At 45.1% G+C, this 26,780-nt stretch overlaps 1 protein-coding gene across 2 annotated transcripts; it reads right to left on the bottom strand.

Annotated features, from left to right (window-relative positions):
- Nucleotides 1-26,780, bottom strand: PRELID3A (PRELI domain containing 3A). 2 transcript variants are annotated; one of them, XM_088469818.1, is made up of 6 exons: nucleotides 26,503-26,780; nucleotides 4,162-4,330; nucleotides 3,045-3,134; nucleotides 2,680-2,750; nucleotides 2,040-2,142; nucleotides 1-731 (listed from the first exon to the last, which is right to left on the bottom strand). In XM_088469818.1, the coding sequence occupies exons 1-6, from the start codon at nucleotides 26,532-26,534 to the stop codon at nucleotides 678-680; spliced, it is 519 nt and encodes a 172-aa protein (XP_088325944.1). In that variant the 5' UTR covers nucleotides 26,535-26,780; the 3' UTR covers nucleotides 1-677. The 2 variants fall into 2 exon arrangements, with proteins under 2 accessions (XP_088325944.1, XP_088325943.1); XM_088469817.1 differs by lacking the exon at nucleotides 1-731 and having other exon boundaries at nucleotides 1,805-2,142.

Here is a 26,780-nt window from a genome sequence, read left to right as displayed (position 1 = left end):
TTTATCTCTCTCCCAGCTTTGATAAATACTCCCCTAAGACATCACTTAAGACATGATGAAAGGAAGCAATGTTTTTCTTTCCACTTGTTTAAATTGATTATAAGATAAATACTGTAGGAAAATGAGCAGTACCATTAATAACATAAGTAATACATTTTGTGATTGATCTGCAGTTTTCAACTTGACACCTACAGCTCTTACTACATGTTTCATATCATTGGCGTATCAAAGCCTTTGAGACCTGGATTTAAAGGGGCAACAGTAATACAAGCAAAACACGTCTGATTTCACAAGTATAACTATTGCCGTTTTCAAAGAATAGTTGGCTTTTAAAAACCAAGTTTAGTTAATTTACCCCTTGATGTTTTGCATTACAATAGATTGTATTACAGCAAAATGATTATAGCCAAATATTAGGCATTATTCTGACACAAATCTGCACAAATGATTCCATGTAACCAACCATCCCTCCACAGAACCATGTGCTGTAACGTTATTTAATTGAAACACACAATTGTCATCTCATGCGTTGTTCCTGTTCTATTTTAGCAGTGTTTATTTTAACAGATTATCATGACACGGCTTTACAAGCATACATTGCACAGATATGCAGATATAATGCAAATAAGAGTTGTATAGCTACCTCTAGTTAGTATATACATCAGAGGCAGACACTGTTAGCTTACTGTGCTCTCAGAATTTTGAATGATCCATTCAATTGCATCCCACCCCTAGAGTAATACAGAACATGTTTCAGTATGTGAATGTGGAAAAGACTCTATGTCGGAGAACAAACATATGCAATAGGCAGTACTATAAACATCTTAGAGACCTTCTATAACTATAACACCCCCCCCATTATACACACCCAAACAGTTATACACGCCCACCCATTATAAATACTGATAATATAATGTATGACTTCAGTATAATGTAACAGTAAAGTAGAACAACATTAGTATAAAAAAATATAGAGAAAAGCGGGGACGGTAAGTTTAGATTATAATTACAAGCCCAACATTTGTATTGTCCACCTGAGGGCCTCATACATTACGGAATGTATTTATTCTCATAAGAACGAGCCGTGAAAACAAATCCTAGCTACACGTTGTCCATCTACATGGTGTAGTTGTGCCTTTATAAAGGTTTGTCCTTTATGCTATTATTAGTTTCTCACTTACTGAGTTTGGAACGTTTGAAAGCAACAATTTATTAACCCCTATAGCGCTAAGTTAAAGAACAGTTGCTTTAGAAAGTTTCTCAACAAGACATTGTAAACCACAATCTATATAAACAACAAATCAAAAATAAAATATGTCCTATAGAGTAGTATTGTTCTATATATACTTTTTACCTTCAAATGTCTCTTATTCGCACAGCGGTGCAGATAGAACGCACAAGAAGTTTCTGCTGAGTAAAATGATATGCAGCATACCTATAGTCTATGTGCAACTACGGGAGTATCTGTATGCGAAACGCTACGCTACAGTGTCACAGCCGCTGACACTGGAACGTAGCATTTTGCATGCAGATACCCGCAGTCACACAGAGAACATAGGCATGCTGCATATCATTTTACTCAGCAGAAACTTCTTGTGCGTTCTATCTGCACCGCTGTGCGAATAAGAGACATTTGAAAGTAAAAAATTTGCACAAAAATTATGCTCTGCGCTACCCAGTCACACGGCACTCACATGCGCACGGAGGATAGATGTATGTGGACACATCTGTATAGTTTATATTAATCAAATATTTTTAAATCAATAAGTTAAAATTATATATTAACATACAATTGTCCTTCTCTGTACAGAAAGTAATAAACATGACTAAAGTACTTAAATGGTAGAATTTTTTTAATTTACAAATTTTTTTATTACATTTAGTAAAAATACTTGACAAGCCCTTTATGTTTTATATAGGAGAGTGTAGACACTGGCGTAGTATGCCTTATGCTCTATACAGTAATATCATGGCTTGCAGGAAATACAACTAGATTCCAGTTTCCATCCTGCCTCTATGGTAATACACACACACCATACCTTCCTAGCATTAGATGAAATTGTGTTAGCCATTAATCCTTCCAAGTAACTGCTTAGGCTGACGCCTTTTACTGTAATTATGGCTTCTTGGGTCAGTACTGTCCTGTAATGAGAAACCATTTACAAATCAATGCTCACTGTTTAAAAAGAATCAGTCAACAAAAACAAGCTGCATATTTTTATATTTTTTAACCAAAAGCACCTTTACCTTATGGGGCGTATACATCAGCGATGTATTGTCCCAATTCCTTGTTCTGCTGGGAATCGGGGAGATTCACCAATCCCGACCAAAGAATTATCGGGATTAGTGAGTTGGGGATTTTTAACATGCAGTTTTTCCCCCATCCGCCGATGGATCACTGATCATCGATTTCAAGGATCAGAGTTCTAGATCGTAGATTGGATTGGAAATCGGGGGCCGTAGATGTATGGGACACATTAGATTATGAAATTATATTTTGCTGTTTAACGTTGTTACTTGATTACACATTTTGTCACCCTCAATGTATAATAATATAATCCATGACTTAAAGGGACAAGAGGGGACAAGTAAGCTCGAAAAAGTGGGATATTCAACCCCATTAGAGAATGAATCATTACTTTTTATCACTCTGCTACAACAGTATTTCAGGCCACTTACTCTTCTGGATTCTCATGGTGTGGCGTGTAGACCAACCTTTCATCAACAGACACCAAATTTGTGAGTGAAATCTTAAATAGATAGAAAGGACAATATTTCATTAACCTAGAAAACGCATTCATAGTAATCATATTGATGCTGAATAGGCACTGTATGAAAATTATGAGAGAATTGAAAAATTAATTTGCAAGTCACCAAGCACCAGATTCATGAGCCCTTCGGTACTCAGCTCTAGAGACTCCACCAAACTGACAGAAGGTGTTACTGAAACCCATGGGTAAATAAACCCCCTTACCTGAAGGTGCAGACACGACATAGTCATATATGCAGTAGCTTATTCATAATCAAGTCAACATTTCACTCACATTTGTTGAACATAAAACCATTTTCTTCTCTACTGGATCCACTACTGAATGTTCCTTAATGTATGTCAGCGTTCTGTTGGTCCCAAGAATCTGAAACGAATGACAGGAGACCATGTTCTGACCAGTAATTATTTCATTAGTAAAACAAAATGACTAGATATGGCCAGAGCTGCCGTCCGGTCCGATCGCTCTTCAGATCTATGGGAGAGACGATCACTCCTCAGATCTATCATGACGTCTCTCCCATAGTGCTCACTGCGGGATCCGGAAGCCGCAGTTCAGGAGTGAGCTCCAGCTACCAGCTGCCGCTGCGGGGAAGCCCCCTTGTGACGCCGCTGCAGAAAATACTGTGTTTTAAAGAAGAGGGCAGTGGAAAGTGAACTTAGTATTGGAATAAAGTCCTGTGGCCTGGTGTAGGGTTGGTTGAAAATCAGGTGTATGGTGCTTCAGAGCTATGAGCACAGAAAAAATGTGCTTATCTGGCCATATACAGTACTGTACACAATCACCTCCTATACGTGCGTATTTGTTACTGGTCATCATCATCATCAGTGTGCACTTGTACCTACCCTATACTAGGTGCAAAAAAAACCACTCCATTCATGGGCATTTACACTTTCTTCTAACCATGCATAGTCCGTATCTATGCTTAGGGATACGTTTCATATACCGACAGCAGGGATTCCGGAGGTCACAATGCCGACGTCGGAGTACCGGCACCAGCATCTCGTCCGCTGAAATCCTGAAGGAAAGTAGCGGGGTTGGGGGGAGGTTTAGATCTAGGCACTGTGGAGTAGGTTATGTTTAGGCACCGGGGAGGGTTAGAGTAGGAATACTTACCTTGAGCTGTCGAGTTGCCAACCTAGTCGGTATGCTGGCGTCGGGATTCTGACCAACCCCTACGCTGACATGCCCTCACTAAACTTTTAAGTTGAATAAAAGGTGTATAACCATACATCAACTGTACCTGTGTACACTCAGTTTATGTGCAATCAGATTGCGAATACATACACAGCACGGTATCCCAACAGGCCTACAATCAAGTCCACATCGTCCCACTGTCTCCAGATAGTTGTGGGGGATGGAGTGACCTGTAGTGGGGAAAGTCAGTACTTACAGCCCTGACAATGCTCGGCAGCCGCCACTCCGTGCTGAGGAGGCGATGGCTGTGTAACCTTCCTTGTGTATCCAGACTCCGGTCAACAACATCAACTCCTACTACACAAGGATTCATGGGATTAGGGTATTTCCTCATGGCTGCCTTTATAACTGTATCCCAGGGATGGCTAGGGAAAAAAATACAACAGAAACTATTAGAACCATCCCAATTTTCATCGAACATTGTGACCTCACATAGAAACATGTGATCTGATACTAAGATGAATCACTGCTTCTTCCTGTCCATTTTCCAGGTATTGATTCCTTTAATAATCAATACACTGTAGCCATGATGTTGGTCGTACAAATGTCTCGCCACGGACGTAAGTTGTTTAAATCTCATCAGATCTGTTTTGGAATTCCTTATGCAGCCTACATGCTCAGGCACTCTCTGCTTCAGGGGTCTGGTAGTCACAATGTACCTTTTCCTGCATGGGCATGTTAAACAGTACACTACCCCTGATGTCTTACAGTTAATAAAGTCATGTACTTTATTATACAGTATTTATCTGTAATTTCTGTAGTGCGTGACATGTAGTTGCAGGCCTTACAACCACCACATTTAAATGATCCTTCAGCCACAGGCTTTCTTTTCTTCTTGTTATTAAAGTGGACTGTGGCTGTGGACCAATTTGTCATTCAGATTGGTTGATCGCTATATGTCAATATTGGTGGCAGTGAAGATCGTACAGTAAGACCCGTGAAAGACATTATAGTTATTGATTACTTTTGAATAATTAAATAGCTAAAATATGTTCTTGTTCTACAGACACCCGTCTGATATAATTACAATAAACCACGTGGTACTATGATGATGATTGGAATATAAATATATAAATAAGACATTATATTGGTGGTAACACAACTTTTTTAATTCACTTTCACAATGGTTTTATTTTTGACACGTATACCAAATAAAAGTATAAATAAAAATAAATATTTTGCTGACATAATTTTAAGGATGAATTAAAAGTTATGTTTTATAATAATTTCTGAGAATATGATGGGTCATTAGTAATAGATCTATTATAATAACTATGTGAGATTTGTGTCTAGTCTGTGAGTGCCCCACTACAGGAATACTTTTTCTTGTTGTATAAACCTTAGTAAGCTGCCAGACACAAACCTAGCACTACTATTCACAGGGCGTAAAGCACATTTCTTTCCTATTACGTATCTGCAGAGCCATACACAGTGCATGAAAGAAGTTCTGATGTCAGCTACTTTGTATTCAGGACACAGCAACATGTAGTACAGACAATACTTGTTCCAACAGGAGGATTTATACACTGGTAGAAACTGAGATTAAAGTAATATATTTAATGTTGAGCTGTACTAAACTAATGATCACTTTCTCAGTAGCCAGTGAAAAAATCCATAGAGCAAAAGAAATATTACTAATGGCATGGAAAGAACACCGTAATAAGGTGTACTTACTTTGAGGAAAACGACCTGATTTGGGAACCGATGATGATTTTTCCAGTGATCGCTAAGGGAGATTTGAAAGAATGGGGTGTACAGTGCCATAGAGTGGCTCACTACTCTTCAGGTGCTGTCCTCTGGCATGGGACTATGCCCACTCTATCGTTATCAAATTAAGCAGTGATGAGAGAGGGGTGGGGTGGGTACTCATTATCCTATGCTTAGCCATACCCCCTTCTAGCAACAGAGCCCGCAAGATGTCTTGGAGGCCCTGGTCAAATCTCTTCCATAGCCAGCAATCATACCAGCATCAACTTGTACAATAGGGAAGACAATCCCAGATGTTTCTAAATCCCCAAAATACCCTGGATTATAATCATTAAATTTGTTTTTAAAACACATTGTGGATTAGACCGGGAGTAGTGGGATAATACTTATCTTCCGGTTGTTGTCGCATTATCCGGTCCTCTCAGGCTCCCCCAACTGGTCGTAGAATAGGTGGATTCCCATGAAACAGTTGCTCTCAGTCATTGATAGGCTGGGAGCACATTGCACAGGACATCATCATTGTGCGGCTCTCTTCCAGCCAATCAGTGCCTGAGAGCAGCCACATCACAGAATTTCAGATCTTCTACTGCAGCTGAGCCTAGAAGGAGACTGGACAATGCGCTCCTTTTGACCACTACTGTGTGGCTAAGTTCAGTGAAAAGGGGGGGGGGGGGGGTTGGGTGTATCTGTGTGCTATTCAGTCCCAGGAATTCTTGGAATCCAGGGATTGAGATTTGTTTCAATTCTGAATCCCAGGATTACAAAAATGGGACTGGATTGGTTTCCTACTACAACCTAGTGTTGGACAATCGAATGCTCCACATCGATATAATGAATCAATGCTGGATCGGCACCAGCACATCAATGGCATAATCACAAGGAAAACATCAATATTTTGGCACAATGATAAAATGTGAATGTGCTCAGGAGACCTGACAGGGGAGGTGTGTTACTACAGAGATGACAGGGGAAGTGTGCTACTACAGAGATGACAGGGGAAGTGTGCTACTACAGAGATGACAGGGGAAGTGTGCTACTACAGAGGTGACGGGAAGTGTGCTACTACAGAGGTGACAGGGAAAGTGTGCTACTACAGAGGTGACAGGAAGTGTGCTACTACAGAGATGACAGGGGAAGTGTGCTACTACAGAGATGACAGGGAAAGTGTGCTACTACAGAGATGACAGGGGAAGTGTGCTACTACAGTAATGACAGGGAAAGTGTGCTATTACAAAGGTGACAGGGGAAGTGTGCTACTACAGAGGTGACAGGAAGTGTGCTACTACAGAGGTGACAGGAAGTGTGCTACTACAGAGATGACAGGGGAAGTGTGCTACTACAGAGATGACAGGGGAAGTGTGCTACTACAGAGATGACAGGGGAAGTGTGCTATTACAGAGATGACAGGGAAAGTGTGCTATTACAGAGATGACAGGGGAAGTGTGCTACTACAGAGGTGACAGGGGAAGTGTGCTACTACAGAGGTGACAGGGGAAGTGTGCTACTACAGAGATGACAGGAGAAGTATGCTGCTACAGAGGTGACAGGGAAAGTGTGCTACTACAGAGATGACAGGGAAAGTGTGCTACTACAGAGATGACAGGGGAAGTGTGCTACTACAGAGATGACAGGGGAAGTGTGCTACTACAGAGGTGGCAGGGGAAGTGTGCTACTACAGAGATGACAGGGGAAGTGTCCTACTACAAAGGTGACGGGAAGTGTGCTACTACAGAGGTGACAGGAGAAGGGTGCTACTACAGAGATGACAGGGAAAGTGTGCTACTACAGAGGTGACAGGAAGTGTGCTACTACAGAGATGACAGGGGAAGTGTGCTACTACAGAGATGACAGGGGAAGTGTGCTACTACATAAATGACAGGGAAAGTGTGCTATTACAAAGGTGACAGGGGAAGTGTGCTGCTACAGAGGTGACAGGGAAAGTGTGCTACTACAGAGGTGACAGGAAGTGTGCTACTACAGAGATGACAGGGGAAGTGTGCTACTACAGAGATGACAGGGAAAGTGTGCTACTACAGAGATGACAGGGAAAGTGTGCTACTACAGAGATGACAGGGAAAGTGTGCTACTACAGAGATGACAGGGAAAGTGTGCTATTACAGAGATGACAGGGAAAGTGTGCTATTACAGAGATGACAGGGGAAGTGTGCTACTACAGAGGTGACAGGGGAAGTGTGCTACTACAGATATGACAGGAGAAGTGTGCTGCTACAGAGGTGACAGGGAAAGTGTGCTACTACAGAGGTGACAGGAAGTGTGCTACTACAGAGATGACGGGAAGTGTGCTACTACAGAGATGACAGGGGAAGTGTGCTACTACAGAGGTGGCAGGGGAAGTGTGCTACTACAGAGGTGGCAGGGGAAGTGTGCTACTACAGAGATGACAGGGGAAGTGTGCTACTACAGAGGTGACGGGAAGTGTGCTACTACAGAGGTGACAGACGAAGTGTGCTACTACAGAGGTGACAGGAGACGTGTGCCACTACAGAGATGACAGGGAAAGTGTGCCACTACAGAGGTGACAGGAAGTGTGCTACTACAGAGATGACAGGGGAAGTGTGCTACTACATAAATGACAGGGAAAGTGTGCTATTACAAAGGTGACAGGGGAAGTATGCTACTACAGAGGTGACAGGAAGTGTGCTACTACAGAGATGACAGGGGAAGTGTGCTACTACAGAGGTGACAGGGAAAGTGTGCTATTACAGAGGTGACAGGGAAAGTGTCCTACTACAGAGGTGACAGGGGAAGTATGCTACTACAGAGATGACAGGGGAAGTGTGCTACTACAGAGATGACGGGAAGTGTGCTACTACAGAGGTGACAGGGGAAGTGTGCTACTACAGAGATGACAGGGGAAGTGTGCTACTACAGAGGTGACAGGGGAAGTGTGCTACTACAGAGGTGACAGGGAAAGTGTGCTACTACAGAGGTGACAGGGAAAGTGTGCTACTACAGAGGTGACAGGAAGTGTGCTACTACAGAGATGACAGGGGAAGTGTGCTACTACAGAGATGACAGGGGAAGTGTGCTACTACAGAGGTGACAGGGGAAGTGTGCTACTACAGAGATGACAGGGGAAGTGTGCTACTACAGAGGTGGCAGGGGAAGTGTGCTACTACAGAGATGACAGGGGAAGTGTGCTGCTACAGAGGTGACAGGGGAAGTATGATATTACAGAGGTGACGGGAAGTGTGATATTACAGAGGTGACAGGGGAAGTGTGCTACTACAGAGGTGACAGGGGAAGTGTGCTATTACAGAGGTGACAGGGAAAGTGTGCTATTACAGAGGTGACAGGGAAAGTGTGCTACTACAGAGGTGACAGGGGAAGTATGCTACTAGAGATGACAGGGGAAGTGTGCTGCTACAGAGGTGACAGGGGAAGTGTGCGGCTACAGAGGTGACAGGGGAGGTGTGCTATTACAGAGATGACAGGGGAAGTGTGCTACTACAGAGATGACAGGAGAAGTGTGCTATTACAGAGATGACAGGGGAAGTGTGCTACTACAGAGGTGACAGGGGAAGTGTGCTACTACAGAGATGACAGGGGAAGTGTGCTACTACAGAGGTTACAGGGGAGTGTCATATTACAGAGATGACAGAGGGAAGTGTGCTATTACAGAGATGACAGGGGAAGTGTGCTACTACAGAGATCACAGGGGAAGTGTGCTACTACAGAGATGACAGGGAAAGTGTGCTACTACAGAGGTGACAGGGGAAGTGTGCTACTACAGAGATGACAGGGGAAGTGTGCTACTACAGAGGTGACGGGAAGTGTGCTACTACAGAGGTGACAGGCGAAGTGTGCTGCTACAGAGGTGACAGGAGAAGTGTGCTGCTACAGAGGTGACAGGGAAAGTGTGCTACTACAGAGGTGACAGGGGAAGTGTGCTACTACAGAGATGACAGGGAAAGTGTGCTATTACAAAGGTGACAGGGGAAGTGTGCTACTACAGAGGTGACAGGAAGTGTTCTACTACAGAGATGACAGGGGAAGTGTGCTACTACAGAGGTGACAGGGAAAGTGTGCTATTACAGAGGTGACAGGGAAAGTGTCCTACTACAGAGGTGACAGGGGAATTGTGCTACTACAGAGATGACAGGGGAAGTGTGCTACTACAGAGATGACAGGGGAAGTGTGCTACTACAGAGGTGACAGGGGAAGTGTGCTACTACAGAGATGACAGGGGAAGTGTGCTAGTACAGAGGTGGCAGGGGAAGTGTGCTACTACAGAGATGACAGGGAAAGTGTGCTACTACAGAGGTGACAGGGGAAGTGTGCTACTACAGAGATGACAGGGAAAGTGTGCTATTACAAAGGTGACAGGGGAAGTGTGCTACTACAGAGGTGACAGGAAGTGTTCTACTACAGAGATGACAGGGGAAGTGTGCTACTACAGAGGTGACAGGGAAAGTGTGCTATTACAGAGGTGACAGGGAAAGTGTCCTACTACAGAGGTGACAGGGGAATTGTGCTACTACAGAGATGACAGGGGAAGTGTGCTACTACAGAGATGACAGGGGAAGTGTGCTACTACAGAGGTGACAGGGGAAGTGTGCTACTACAGAGATGACAGGGGAAGTGTGCTAGTACAGAGGTGGCAGGGGAAGTGTGCTACTACAGAGATGACAGGGGAAGTGTGCTACTACAGAGATGACAGGGGAAGTGTGGTATTAGAAAGGTGACAGGGGAAGTGTGCTACTACAGAGGTGACAGGAAGTGTGCTACTACAGAGATGACAGGGGAATTGTGCTACTACAGAGATGACAGGGGACGTGTGCTACTACAGAGATGACAGGCGAAGTGTGCTACTACAGCGGTGACAGGGGAAGTGTGCTATTACAGCGGTGACAGGGGAAGTGTGCTACTACAGAGGTGGCAGGGGAAGTGTGCTACTACAGAGGTTACAGGGGAGTGTCATATTACAGAGATGACAGAGGGAAGTGTGCTACTACAGAGGTGGCAGAGGAAGTGTGCTATTACAGAGATGACAAGGAAAGTGTGCTACTACAGAGATGACAGGGGAAGTGTGCTACTACAGAGGTAGTGTGATACTACAGAGGTGACAGGGGAAGTGTGCTACTACAGAGATGACAGGGGAAGTGTGCTATTACAGAGGTGACAGGGGAAGTGTGCTACTACAGAGATGACAGGGGAAGTGTGCTACTACAGAAGTGACGGGAAGTGTGCTACTACAGAGATGACAGGGGAAGTGTGCTATTACAGAGATGACAGGGAAAGTGTGCTACTACTGAGATGACAGGGGAAGTGTGCTACTACAGAGGTGACAGGGAAAGTGTGCTACTACAAAGGTGACAGGAGAAGTGTGCTACTACAGAAGTGATGGGATGTGTGCTACTACAAAGATGACAGAGAAATTGGCTTCTACTGAGGGTGTTACTACAGAAGTGACAGAGGACGTGTGTTACTACCGAGGGTGTTACTACAGAGGTGATAGGTGAAAAGTGGTACTACTGAGGTTGTTACTAGAGAGGTAATGGGGGAAGTGTGCTACTACAGAGGGTGTTACTACAAAGATGACAAAGTAAGTATGCTACTATAGAGGGTGTTTCACTTTCTGCAACGGTAAAGGTAATAGGAGACTCATGGTAACACAGTGGAGGTGACAAAGCAGCGTGCTACAATAGTGGTTATCAGAGCTGTAACTAGACTTTTTGGTGCCCTGGGCCACAAAGAGCATTGTCGCCCTTCCCCATTTTTCAAATAGGGACATAAGATGCTCGTCTGAGAAAGGGTTGTGCCTCATGTGGAAGGGGCATGACAAATCTGATTTGTCCCGTATGATAATGAAGGGGTACCAATCCAGTTGTACCACTGTTATCCAGGTGTCACTGCTAAATAGTGACAGAGAGGTGATAGAGGCAGCCAGGAGATGTCGGGGATAAAGGAAAAGGAAGCTACAAGTGAGAATGATTATAAACAGAATACTGTAAATTGACAGGCCCAAGCAGTGCCCTGTGCGGTGGCACATGTCGCACCACCCTTGTGGTTATTACTAGAGGTGACATTGAAAATATGCTACTACAGAGAGTGTTACTACACAAGTGACAGAGAGAGTGTGCTAGTATAGAAGTTGTAACTACAAAGGTGACAGGGGAAGTGTGCTACTATAGAGGTTGTATCTACAAAGGTGACAGGGGAAGTGTGCTACTATAGAGGTTGTATCTACAAAGGTGACAGGGGAAGTGTGCTACTGTAGAGGTTGTATCTACCAAGGTGACAGGGGAAGTGTGCTACTATAGAGGTTGTATCTACAAAGGTGACAGGGGAAGTGTGCTACTATTGAGGTTTGATCTACAAAGGTGACATGGAATGTATGCTATTACTGAGGGTTTTACTACAGACGTTAATTAGGGCAAATGTGTTATAGGAGAGGGGCATGGCTCACTCATATACACTGTTGATTGTGGATGCATGATGGAAACAGAGGTCCAACAGAGTCCACAGCAATTTTATACCCAGCTGCAGCAGAACAAGATGTCCCAGCTTGCCATGTCTGTTGGTATTACGGCATGCTGGGATAATTCAGACAAGTGTATTTTCTGATTTATATATATATTGGATATAGAATTGCTATGGTAAAAACATGCATCCAAAATCCACAGTAATTATCCCGTGTACATAAATCAGTAATGGAAAAATAAAATCATATTCCTTAAATACTGTGGAGCTGATGTTGAGTTGGACGTGTGTCACTTAGCAAACTGGTTCTACATGTGCCAACAAAATGCCTATACAGTATGTGTATGCATATTGCCTTTTGGCATTTGACACTTGTGCCTGCTTTTCTTTTTATTCATACATGGGGAGATATATTTTATTTTAGTAAAAGGTTATATGAAATGTGCATTCGCTATCAAAACAAATCTTTTTAACATGGGTAGTAAGTGTATCTGCTATACGCCTTACATAAACCTGGTGCCTATGCTACTGGTGCATTTAGCGAATTGTCTAACTCTGCATACCGTATGTGAGCTCATTTACTGCGTACAAAATCAGCTTCAGTCCCGGTGTGTGTATAATGGCTTGTACTGTATGTGTAACACTACTATTCTAGCCCTACGTTTGCTGGCCGCGCCCCTCCACAAGCCCTTCTCTGTGGCAGAACATGCTATTCTAGCCCTGCAATTACTGGCCGCGCCCCTCCACAAGCCCTTCTCTTTGGCAGAACATGCTATTCTAGCCCTGCGTTTGCTGGCCGCGCCCCTCCACAAGCCCTTCTCTGTGGCAGAACATGCTATTCTAGCCCTGCGTTTGCTAGCCGCGCCCCTCCACAAGCCCTTCTCTGTGGCAGAACATGCTATTCTAGCCCTGCGTTTGCTGGCCGCGCCCCTCCACAAGCCCTTCTCTGTGGCAGAACATGCTATTCTAGCCCTGCGTTTGCTGGCCGCGCCCCTCCACAAGCCCTTCTCTGTGGTAGAACATGATATTCTAGCCCTGCATTTACTGGACGTGCCCCTCCACAAGCCCTCCTCTGTGGCAGAACATGCTATTCTAGCCCTGCGTTTACTGGACGTGCCCCTCCACAAGCCCTCCTCTGTGGCAGAACATGATATTCTAGCCCTGCGTTTGCTGGCCGCGCCCCTCCACAAGCCCTTCTCTGTGGCAGAACATGCTATTCTAGCCCTGCGTTTACTGGACGTGCCCCTCCACAAGCCCTTCTCTGTGGCAGAACATGCTATTCTAGCCCTGCGTTTGCTGGACGCGCTCCTCCACAAGCCCTCCTCTGTGGCAGAACATGATATTCTAGCCCTGCGTTTACTGGCCGCGCCCCTCCACAAGCCCTTCTCTGTGGCAGAACATGCTATTCTAGCCCTGCGTTTGCTGGCCGCGCCCCTCCACAAGCCCTTCTCTGTGGCAGAACATGCTATTCTAGCCCTGCAATTACTGGCCGCGCCCCTCCACAAGCCCTTCTCTGTGGCAGAACATGCTATTCTAGCCCTGCGTTTGCTGGCCGCGCCCCTCCACAAGCCCTTCTCTGTTGTAGAACATGATATTCTAGCCCTGCGTTTACTGGACGTGCCCCTCCACAAGCCCTTCTCTGTGGCAGAACATGCTATTCTAGCCTTGCGTTTACTGGACGTGCCCCTCCACAAGCCCTCCTCTGTGGCAGAACATGATATTCTAGCCCTGCGTTTGCTGGCCGCGCCCCTCCACAAGCCCTTCTCTGTGGCAGAACATGCTATTCTAGCCCTGCGATTACTGGACGTGCCCCTCCACAAGCCCTTCTCTGTGGCAGAACATGCTATTCTAGCCCTGCGTTTGCTGGACCCGCTCCTCCACAAGCCCTTCTCTGTGGCAGAACATGATATTCTAGCCCTGCGTTTACTGGCCGCGCCCCTCCACAAGCCCTTCTCTGTGGCAGAACATGCTATTCTAGCCTTGCGTTTACTGGACGTGCCCCTCCACAAGCCCTCCTCTGTGGCAGAACATGATATTCTAGCCCTGCGTTTGCTGGCCGCGCCCCTCCACAAGCCCTTCTCTGTGGCAAAACATGCTATTCTAGCCCTGCGTTTACTGGACGTGCCCCTCCACAAGCCCTTCTCTGTGGCAGAACATGCTATTCTAGCCCTGCGTTTGCTGGACGCGCTCCTCCACAAGCCCTTCTCTGTGGCAGAACATGATATTCTAGCCCTGCGTTTACTGGCCGCGCCCCTCCACAAGCCCTTCTCTGTGGCAGAACATGCTATTCTAGCCCTGCGTTTGCTGGACGCGCTCCTCCACAAGCCCTCCTCTGTGGCAGAACATGCTATTCTAGCCCTGCGTTTGCTGGACGCGCTCCTCCACAAGCCCTCCTCTGTGGCAGAACATGCTATTCTAGCCCTGCGTTTGCTGGACGCGCCCCTCCACAAGCCCTTCTCTGTGGCAGAACATGCTATTATGTGGCCCATCATTGCTGTCGCTTCCCCAGTTCTTTCCCTCTCCTTCCATTTATGACTCTCACGTTATTACTACCAAGCGTTACTGGAAGACTATAAAATGTACAACAACAAAACCATTCATCCTGACCGAAGGTATACATTTTTAATATACAAACAAAATGCAAGAACAAAAAGAAAAGCTCATGTCCCTATTGGAACAATGGAGGAAAGTGATCCAGGTTATAACATAGGTCTCATTGGATACCACAGCGGTGAGAGGCTCATGGAATGAATGTACGCACAATTACAACTTGTAATCCCTGTGCACACAGAGCAGTGCCCAGACAAGACGCATTTAAGTGATTATTATAAATAAAGGACACATGCAGAGAACAAATGTTAATAAAATAATCAAACAGCCTATTAAAAAATAATAATGACATTTCTATAAGCGATAAGTGATAAATGCTATTAGTATAGAGGCCTATGCATAATTACTACGCAATATTATTTATACAGGACACCATATAACGTAAATAAATTGTGAGCACTTTGGCCAGTCAAGTGTATGTAATTATTATAATTACTGGTACACAGATATAAATTACATATAAATTGGAACTAATAATAGACACAGGAAATAATCTTTTATTTCTGATCAAAGTGCTTGATTCACTACGGATCACAATATTGCGTACGCACGCAGTTCAACTGTGATAGCATGCTAATCCACTGTGATCGCAATGCAAACTCAGCACAAAATAAGGACGCCCACTTTACCTTACACACATCCGTAATGTTTTGCAGAATCGCGATACCATATGTACAAGCGAGTACCATCGCAGCCTCATGCAGTTGCACAAGCCCAGACCTTACTCAAGCACTGCTAACTTCTACGCACGCTATGAGACCTCACAATGCATATGGCATCATGGTGTCTAATTTATGCACGCCACTGCAACGGCGTGCGGACGCATTGGCCCAACCCCACCCCAGGCTTGCCTACCCTCCCGATTTGGCCGGGAACCTCCCGATTTTCGGGTGCCGCTCCCGGCCCCCCGGAAAGGCAGGCAAGCCCCCCGGCAGCCGGCAACCCTCCCGACCACCCCCAAGAATAAACGAAAAACCCCCGCAGCGGGGGGGCCGGTGACGCGATTCGCGTTGAATCGCGTCATCGTGGCCCCGCCCCCTGGTTCACAATGCCAAAAATAATGGCATTGTGAAGAGGGGGTGAGGCTACGATGATGCGATCACGCAGCTCCATCCCCGGCTCCGCCCCAAAAGTGACATCATGGGCGGGCACGCCCCCCGCTGTTAGCTGACAATCAGCTCCCTCCCGGAAGGAGGGAACTGATTGTCGGCAAGTATGCCCCACCCACAAACGGTGCTTCCTGTCAATCAGTCTGCGAGGGGTCTGTGTAGCCTCTGCGATCACAGTCCTGATCGCAATAGCTAGTACGCGCACTGCGATGCATGCGCAGAATGCTACAATCGCCCGATTGTGTGCGTATTAGCAACTGCGATCCAAGCTGAATCAGGCCCAAAGTCTTTTAGATGCCATTTTAGAAATTTGTTTACTCTGGAAAATATTTACATTATGTGAACTGGTTGGGAAGGTAGACATTTAAAATAATATGAATCTATCAGCACTGAACACGTTTGTCATTGGGGGCAATGTAATAGACTGTGGGTATCCAGCAACAATCAAGTTGCTGGAACCCACAGAGAGATTTCCGCAAGTTTCAGTGGAAACTGGCAGAATGTAATCAGTTACGAGTTACCCGTTAACTTGGCAACTGTTTGATTGCTTAAGAAGCCACAGTCTTCAGCATTACAGCACGTTGCTAGCGTGTCTGCTGGAAACACTTGTTTTTTAAAGGAAAAAAAAGCCTGGTGTCCGCCCCTCTAAGATTAACTAACCCTAGCGCTTCTGCCTAGGCTCTGTAGAACCCCCCCCACACACACACACACACATACACACACCTTTGTTTACCCGTTTACTACTCAGTCCATAGAGAAATGTCCTCTTCCTACCATGTAGGCCAGGGGTCTTCAACCTTTGGCCCTCCAACTGCTGTGGAACTACACATCCCTGCATGCCCTGCCAACGTTTTGATATAACAGCATGCTAAAACTGTGGCAGGGCATCCTGGGATCTGTAGTTCCACAGCAGCTGGAGGGCCAAAGGTTGAAGACCCATGATGTAGGCATTCCAGAGGGTCTTGGCAAAACAAACCCCCCCCTCCCCCCCATTAAAGATGACTCCCACACTGAGAGTCTCACCTCTAAGGTTCCACTAGTCCTGGCTGGGGAAGCCCAGTGCTAGCTTAGAAGGGGGACCCCATGCTTATTTTTTCTTTAATAATTTTTTTACAACTGTATTTAATCTAGAGATGAGCGGTTCAGTTTTACTTTGTTCTTTCCGCCAAAATAGCACAAATTCAGACTTCTCTTATTGACTATCCAAAACACGTTAAAGCCGTATAGTCAATAAGATTAATTTTTAAGATCCGATTTATCTGAGCCCAAACCAAGCCAAAGCCGAGCCACTCAGATCTCTAACTTACTCCTGTGCAGCACCGCGAGATAGCTGCATTAGCTGCCATCTGGCAATTATAATATTCAGGCCCCCATTTATTAATGATCGCAATTGCAATGCTGTCTGAGCATGACATTACCGCCCATGATCTCATTGCAATATGCGATCCTAGCACCCGGATGTAACATCCGGCACATGCAGGGACACGGGTTCTGAAAGCAGCCAGTCCCCGGGTTCTGAAAACAGCCAGTCCCTGCAATGTGCCCGGAGAGATGCCGGGGCTGCTGCACATGCACCGTCACACTGACTGCACAGGCACGGCCACCATTGCTGGGGAGGGTCACGGCTAATTATGCTCTGTGTAGCCCATAGGCTACAGCAGCTAAGGCCAACTTCAGATGGCGTTAGCTGCGGGGGCCAATATCCGGAATGCATCACATTCCGGATGTTGTTAAATTTGGCAGCATCGCATCCCCCATAGAAACCTATGAGGGATGTGGCTGCCAGCGGGAATGGATGGATCACAGCAGGTATCGGAGGTACCTGTTGTGGTTCCTCCTTCATACATCTGGGGGAAACTTAGGCCCTCATTCAGAGCCGTACGCTCTGAGCAGAGCGCACGCTCTGAATGAGGGCCGGGCTCCATTTTCATGGAGCGTCCTCCTGGACGCTCGTATAGCTGTGGGTCACCACCCACAGGCTATACGAGCGTGCATTGTGATGGTCGCGATGGTCGAGACCATCGCGACCATCGAATTTGCGAGCCGGAGCCTGCGGTTGAGTTTCTCAACCGCAAGCTCCGGAGTGATTTTGGCTCTATCAGAGCCAAAATCACTCCCACTGACATCACTAGTGATGTCAGTGGGCCGCCTTCTGACGGGAGGCGTTCCCGTGGGAACGCCCCCGTCAGGGAGGCACGCCCCCGGCACGCCCACCAAAGGGGGCGTGCTGTCAATCAACATTGACAGCACGCCCCCTTTGATCGGACACAACGAGCGAAGGACTTTCCTTCGCTCGTCGCGTCTGGCGCATGCGCACGACGGAGCCCCCTCCGTCGTGCGCATGCTCAGTCCATAACATCGACCCACTTGCGAGCGGACAGCCGCTCGCGAGTGGGTCTGAATCAGGCCCTTAATATTTGTGGCTAACCCGAGTCGAAAATGGGTTTTTTCGGGAATTAAACCTCAAATATACAAAGATAAATGGGCCCCTCAGTGAGTTTTTCAGGTGAGATTCCTGCTATTTTACAACTCATACCCCTTTTACACCAGAGCAAAATCCTGGGTTTTTGCTGGGTCTACCCAGGTTGCAGCTCAGTGTAAAAGGGTCCCTGAAAAATAACCCAGGTCAAGTGACCCAGCAATCCAACCCAGGTAGCTACCAGGGTTGGACCCAGGATGGACCAGGGTAATGGTGCTGTGCAAACGGTGCAACCCGGGTTATCTGACCTGGGTCATGCCTAAAATGAGCTGATTGGTGGTTGTGGGGCATTCACCTCCCACTTTTTATGATCTCACAGGTTTAGCAGGGCAGACCTGTGTTCAGTGTGAACAGGGCTGACCTGGGAGTAACCCAGATCGAAGGTGCAGTGTAAATGGGTTTAACCTGGGTCTGACCAGGATTGGAACCATGTCCAAAAACCCAGGTGGGACCTGGGTTTTAGGTGGAAAAGAGGTATTACTATTACATCCAGCGAGTTGTGTGTTTATTATTAAAAAGCATCTGGATGACAGGTTGTGTTTTGCTCTGTGGGACACTGGAAAGCTCTGATGCAGGGGGGACTGATCTGCCTCTTACTCTTAAGCTGGGCACACACGTAAAGATTTTCTGTCCAACCATCAAACTAGTTGATTGGTTGGAATGAAAATCTGGTAACGTATGGGAGTTAATGATGATCAGCAATTTGCTCCTAAATGCCAGAGAACAGATGAAAATGGTCGTCAGACAAGTTTGTTAAATGTTTGATCCAAACAATTTGTTCAAAGAACAGTTTTTGTCCATTTTCCGTCATTTGGGAGCAAATTGCTGATCGTCATTTGCTTTCATACCTTACCAGATTTTCATTCCAACCAATCAGCTAGTTGGATGGTTGGACAGAAAATCTCTACTTGTGTATGCAGCTCAAGTTTTGCAACTCTGACCCCTCAAGCTCCAGTACAGTTGTTTGGCCCACATGTTGTTACCGGATGGTGAGGTCTTACCATAAGAACTTCTTGTATATGGTTGACATACTCCTTATTCTAACTGCAATATGGAAACAAATCTAAGACTACGGCGGACTCTTGTATTTCAAAATTAATATAGACAAGATGGATGCTTAGCCCTCAACAGGCAATTGGAGACACAACAGTGTCTCCTGTCTAACTATAACTTTTGCTAGCAATCTTAGAAAAAACCTGGGCATCTACCTCACCAGATACTATAACTGATTGTTCTCCGCTAACTTTCCTCTACTAACTGAAACACTGCAATCAGTGAAAAAGATTTATACAGCTAGGATAAGCATTATATTTTGTGGCTGGGCAGGGTAGCTGCGATGAAAGATATCTACCCCCAACCACTGCCGAAGAAATTGGCGGATAGAAGGCACCATGTACCACATCTAGAGAAGCTGTCCAATAATTACAAAAACTTTTGGGATGAAGCTCACCGCTTAATAAAAAACATCAATCCAGTCCAACTCCCCTGCAACATTTAATATTCTCTTTTTGCAATATCGCTACATTAACCTAAACACATACAGAGTGCAGGATGCATCTCGCCACTAATCGCATGCATATTGGCTGGCATTAATTACACCGGTATGCGTGAAGAAAAACGCAAGGGACAGCTCTCCCAATAAGAGCAGCTGTGTCATTGGACGCTGCTGCTGTGTGAATATATGCTAATGCAGCAGGAGGCGTCTGAAGGAAAAATATGCCTCCTGTCAGAATCTCAGATCTGATGACTGCGTCTGAACACGCAGGATCGGATCAATATCGGTCGCAATGTTTGCAGCATCAGCCATCTGAGTAAGCCTAAGGCTACTAAGATTGGCCGTCTTATCTGCTGTGCTGAGGCCAGCAAATGTTAGTTGGCCTCGGCACTCAGAGAAAATGGGGAAGACACACCCCTATTTTTGGGAACGCTGCCCAGTGCCACCCCCAAGCAGCAACAATCTGTCAATCAGGCTGCGGCTTAGGGGGCACATGCGCAGAATGCATCCTGCACGTGCGCAGTCCCCTCGCCATCGAATGAGTACGCAAACAAAGAAAAAATCATAACTTAACTCTTCTGCCGTCTTGCGCAATCTCTCCACATGCTTCCATACAGTCAATGATTGTCAGCACTCTGATTGGTAGATAGCTCCAGCCATCCACTAATCAGCAGTCACTGTCTGGCTGCAAGCTGGGAGGCAGGTAGAAAAAGCTGCCTGGCTGCTCTAATTGTGTGTAATTCGCAATCAAAGTGGCTGTGGAGCATCGTTCTTTGTTTGCCTCTCAGCCAGCTGCCCAATGCACAGTGCGAGTGGCCACGCACTCCATGTAGTGGAGTGTAGCCAGAGAAAGAGAAAGATGTTACCCGGCTGCTCTGATTGTGGATTACACCCAATCAGATTAGCCCGTGCAGCATTTTCTACCTTCCTCCCAAGAAGCTCTAGAGGCACCAGCCAACCCCTGCTCGAAGGCTCTAGAATCGTGGGCCCCTGGGCAGCTGCCCAGTGTATCCATACGTTAAGAGAGTACTGTGTGTAGATGTGTACCTCAACAGACAAGAGGCTACAGGGAGGAGATGTGAGTCTACTATTAATTCCAATTTACTTAACCCTGTTGTACTAGTCTTTATTTTAATTATCCCCTCTTTTTCTGATAATATAGACAAGATACTACCAGTCATTTACAAGTTAATGGAATCATTTCAAACCCATTTGAAGGTAATTATGCAATAAGCCCAAAGTTTCACATAAACAGCTAAGATGATTTACAGAGACACATCCAGTGATATTTCTCCTGCGAATGCCCATAGCTTTATAGTCTTCCTGTCAGTGATAGTTTCCACTGTGGTCTCTACGTGAGATTCCAGGATTTGGTTCCTTATACCAGTGGTTCTCAAACTCGGTCCTCAGGACCCCACTCAGTTCACACAGCAGGTGCACAGGTGTATTTATTACTCACTGACAGATTTTAGAAGACTCAAAGGTGGAGATAATTATTTCACTTGTGATTCTGTGAAGAGACCTGGAAAACATGCACTGTTTGGGGTCCTGAGGACTGAGTTTGAGATCCTGTACCTTATACTGTTATTATTTTGAACTTTATTTATTTAATGCAATTGTATGCTGGCTGCCCCGACTTTTACAATTGTTTTTGGGTTACTTTGCCTTTACCCTTATCCCTCAATTTCAATGCAGTTTCTCTAAAGGCCCCCATACACGGGGCGATATAGCAGGCGATCTAACTGATTGGTGCGATTTGCCTGCTATATCGCACAGTGTATGGCCCTGATATCGGGCCAAGCGCGCTCCCACGGGGTCGTACATCGCACCCCGATCTCTCTGCAGGACCACAGGATCAGGGGATGCGATGTGCGATCCCATTCATTGCTATGCAGGGGGAACCGGCATATCGGGTGGTCGGCCACCCAATCGCACTGTGTATGCCCAATCGCACTGTGTGTGCCCAATCGCACTGTGTGTGTGGACCGCCCGAAATGTCGGACGACGGATTCCCTGTTGCCTCACACAGTGCCATCGCACCGTGTATGGGAGCCTTTAGAATGTTTTCTTTCATTGTTTGTATATACTGGGCAATATATATTATTTATCTGTTATTATTCAGCCTTTGTTAGAGGAAGGTTATGTTAGATGATTTGATGTTAAGCTATGTAAAATTACTTGGAGTCTGATTAATACATTCAATATTGCAGAGCCACTTGCCAGTGGGTTCGATCTGAAACAGTTTATAGACTGAATACTATATTATATATTGTACTTATTTTTACTACTGAAAAAACCTCTGCAGGTTACCAAAGACTGTTATATTACATTGTGCATATATTTGTCCCGCAGGGGGCCGCACGGCCCCTTCTCCACTAAATCATGCCCCTTCTTCGGGTGCATGCCTTGGGCGCACGCCGGGGAGACCCTACATTGAAATATGAACTACTGGTAGGTATGCCTATGGTTAGCATTACTAAAATTCAGTAAGTAATTCAGCCACCGTATAAATGCACAATGCCGCATGCTCTAGTGTTTTTTTTATAGATTACTTAAGTCTAAGTTTATTGTTAATATTGTAATCTACAGTTGAGGCTTATGCAGTTCCTTAAAATACATAAGTGCTCCTACTGAATACTTACATAATTATGCCAGAACTCACTATTTACATACAGTAGTAAGTGCTCTTACTGAATAATTACGTAATTATGCCAGAACTCACTATTTACATACAGTAGAAAGTGCTTCTACTGAATAATTACGTAATTATGCCATAACTCACTATTTACATACAGTAGTAAGTGATCCTACTGAATAATTAGGTAATTATGCCAGAACTCACTATTTACATACAGTAGTAAGTGCTCTTACTGATTAATTAGGTAATTATGCCAGAACTCACTATTTACATACAGTAGTAAGCGCTCTTACTGAATAATTATGTAATTACGCCAGAACTCACTATTTACACAGTAGTAAGTGCTCTTACTGAATATTACCTAATTATGCCAGAACTCACTATTTACATACAGTAGTAAGTGCTCCTACTGAATAATTACATAATTATGCTAGAACTCACTATTTACATACAGTAGTAAGTGCTCTTACTGAATAATTAGGTAATTATGCCAGAACTCTATATTTACATACAGTAATAAGTGCTCTTACTGAATAATTAGGTAATTATGCCAGAACTCACTATTTACATACAGTAGTAAGTGCTCCTACTGAATAATTACGTAATTATGCCAGAACTCACTATTTACATACAGTAGCAAGTGCTCTTACTGAATAATTACGTAATTATGCCAGAACTCACTATTTACATACAGTAGTAAGTGCTCCTACTGAATAATTACGTAATTATTCCAGAACTCACTATTTACATACAGTAGTAAGTGTTCTTACTGAATAATTAGGTAATTATGCCAGAACTCACTATTTACATACAGTAGAAAGTGCTCTTACTGAATAATTATGTAATGATGCCAGAACTCACTATTTACATACAGTAGTAAGTGCTCCTACTGAATAATTACGTAATGATGCCAGAACTCACTATTTACATACAGTAGTAAGTGCTCTTACTGAATAATTACATAATTATGCCAGAACTCACTATTTACATACAGTAGTAAGTGCTCCTATTGAATAATTAGGTTGTCTATATCACTTCTTTTTTATTTTTTTTAAGTGTCTACTTGTATTCATTTGCATTTTGTTGGCTGCAAGGGCAAAGTAAAGGTGAAAATAGGCCAGACAGATACACATTTCCTTGTGTACCTCTATGGGGTGCAAGGAAACATCTGCAACGTTTGTTGTTGCGAGGTGCCAAAGAAACGTTCGGAACGCCGGCACCCCCTGGCAGGGCCGTAACTAGGGTAGTGCGACCTGTGCCATGGGACAGGGCACCGCAGGGCAGGGGGCGCTGTTCGGGCCTGTCAAATTTCTATTTATTATAATTCTCACTTGTAGCTTCCTCTTCCTCTTATTTTATTCCTAGAATCTCTTGGCCTCCCCTATCTCTTCCCTGAGCCTTCCCCATGAGGCCATGCCCCTTTTTCAGGTGTGTTATCTCCCTATTTAAAATATAGGGGGCGCCAATGCTCTCTCTGGCACAGGGCACTAAAAAGTCTAGTTAAGGCTCTGCCCCCTGACCATTATCAATAATTAATGCCCCCCCCATAGACTTTTATGTCAGTTAGTTTGCTACTTTTGCAACTGCCAAAACCTGCTGCCCGACACAATTACCTCATTATAGGATCTGCCTTTATGTGAACAGCTTAGAACAGTAGTTCTCAATCTCTGCCGTGACACACTGAAGAGTGACATCCACATATATGACACAGATTTTAAAGATCTAAAAAAAAAATGCTGATGAACCTTATTGTACCCAAAGCATGACTGCTCCCAGCTCCTCTCTGTGTCTAACGTCATGATGCTGAAGGTGCATATCCACTAGCAGATAGTGGAACGACAGTACAATTACAACATTGTAATTGTACAGTCGTTCCTCATCCCCTGTAGTGCCTACACTGAACGATATGTCGTTCAGTGCAGGCACCCTCCCTCATCCCCAAACATGCCCAATCTGTCGTTATCGGCAGATTGACCGGCATGTTCAGGGGATGATTAATGTTGAAAACGACCAGCGGGAGCCGTTGGTTGTTTTCGAAATTTTCATGCCATATTTGTTAGCGATTAACGAGCGATTGAACGATAATGATGTCATTATCGTTCAATCGCTCATTTTAATCGCCTAGTGCAGTGGTTCTTAAACTCGGTCCTCAGGACCCCACACAGTTCACCTTTTGCAGGTCACCCAGCAGGTGCACAAGTGTATTCATTACTCACTGACACATTTTAAAAAATCTACAGGTGCAGCTAAATATTAACTAGTAATTATGTGAGGAGACCTGCAAAACATGCACTGTTTGGGGTCCTGAGGACCGAGTTTGAGAACCTGTGGCCTAGTGGATACGCGGATTGAGACTGACTGCCCTGCAGAGGCTGACTGCCTGCACCCGACTCCTGCAGGAAGCCAGTGGGCCGATGGGACTTTGTTTTGACAAGCCTGTGAAGTGTCTAATGGAGCAGATGGAAGAGCGGGAAAGAACACTCTTCTTTCCTTGCTCTGCTGATTGTACGGAGAGCTACTGGAGCAAGGGGGAGAGTGGGAATGCACACTCTCCTCCCCTTCCTCTGCTGACTGGCCGGAACGCGTCTGGAGCAGGGGGGGGAGAGCATGAAAGTATATTCCCCTCCTTAGTCTATTGATTGTCCAGATTGCTGGACCCGGTATTTACTCTACTATCATTGCGCGTGACACACCAGGGACCAACTCACGACACACAGGTGTTGCACTTGCAATGCAGTTTGGGAAGCGCTGCTTTAGAAGCATGCTGTTGATTTTCATTAATATTAAAGAACTATCACTTGAAAATATGGTTGTTAGGTTTAACAAATAATACTGCTACATTTTCAAGAATGGGTAATTTACAAGGATGACAATTAAGGATAGAATAATTAAAATAATTATTTAAGAAATAATTTACGATTGGCCAGTTACAGCCATGAATTACAATGTTTTTAAATAAATACTACTTATATGTGTGTATGTGTGATAGTTCTTGTGATCATTAAGTCATTGATAAATAAAAGTCAACTTGCTGTAGCTTTAATGGAAGGAGGTTTTGTCCAAAATACTCTGGAAATTACTTCCTGAATATTATTTTACTATATAATATAATGGAACAAGAGCATATTCTCGTGTCACCAGCATTTTGGTGGAAAAGAGGTATACATGTTATCTACTACTACTCTGCTAGACATAGGGCCTGATCCATTACGTACGCAGACGGCCGATTGTTGCGTACCGCTCATGCATATGCAACGCAGTGTGCAAAGGCATCACTGCGATCGCAGAGACCACGCAGGCCCATCGCAGGGTCTGCGTGGGTCTGACAGGAAGTGAGCATTTGGGGGTGTTGACCTGGGGGGTGTCGGTGAAACGCAGGTGTCAGTGCGTTTGTACGCCGTTACAGGAGCGTGCATAAACTAGCCACTGTGAGGGCATACACAGTTTGAGATGTCACTGCATACAGGAAGGTTAGCAATCTCTGAGTAAGGTCTGACCTTCTGTAAATGTGCGTGAGGATTCGATGTTACTTGATGGTACCAATGTTTTTGCAGACTTGCAATGTATTACGAATGTGAGAAAGGGCAAGTGGGCGTCTTTATGTTGGCCTGCGACATCATTGTGAGTGCAAACATTAGCATATTTTCGCAGTGGGCCTGCGTTCGTAATCGCAGCTGCGATCGCAATAGCGATCCGTAGTGAATCAGGCCCTAATGTCGCATTATTAAGTTTAAAAAAAACCATTTAACTCAAGATAGAAAGTTCTTTCTTTCCTTATACCCTATGGTGTAATACAGAGTAATAAGTCATAGCACCAAATGACATTAAATATTTTAGTGCAAGTGAAACCAGCAGTGAAACCAGCAGCCCTGGTGGCAGCAACTCACAGAGCTTTCTGTCTATTATCCAGCGTTGTACATCATATTGGTGGACCAAGCAATAAACTGTGTGATATATGAATTAGTACATGTCATCACCCTACAGCCCTGACACCTGCAGTCCAAGTGTACCAGGTGCCAGAGCTGCGGGGACATCAAACTAGGATAATACGGTACCTGAAGACATGCTCGGAGCTCCAGATCTTCATGTCTCCTGGTGATGCTGGTGTCAGTCTGTCTGTATTGTGCAGAGCCGTCAGTGTACTATGGCCGTGTCATCGTTGTAACTGGCTCCTCCGCTGGCAGAGCACTGCGTATATGTACAGCTCACACTGCATATCTGCATGAGATGGGCCCGGTACACCGGTCACCACAGTCAGTGGGATGGGATGTATCCCCGGCTCTGCTGCTGCTCCCCGGGTACCGGCTGCAATGCTGATGTACAGGTCCCTCCT

Source organism: Taudactylus pleione, unplaced genomic scaffold (assembly GCF_031769625.1).
Source record: "Taudactylus pleione unplaced genomic scaffold, aTauple2 ptg000093l, whole genome shotgun sequence".
Classification (NCBI taxonomy): Eukaryota; Metazoa; Chordata; class Amphibia; order Anura; family Myobatrachidae; genus Taudactylus; species Taudactylus pleione.
The sequence above is the reverse complement of the archived record's forward strand: the minus strand, read 5'-3'. Positions and strand labels throughout refer to the sequence as shown.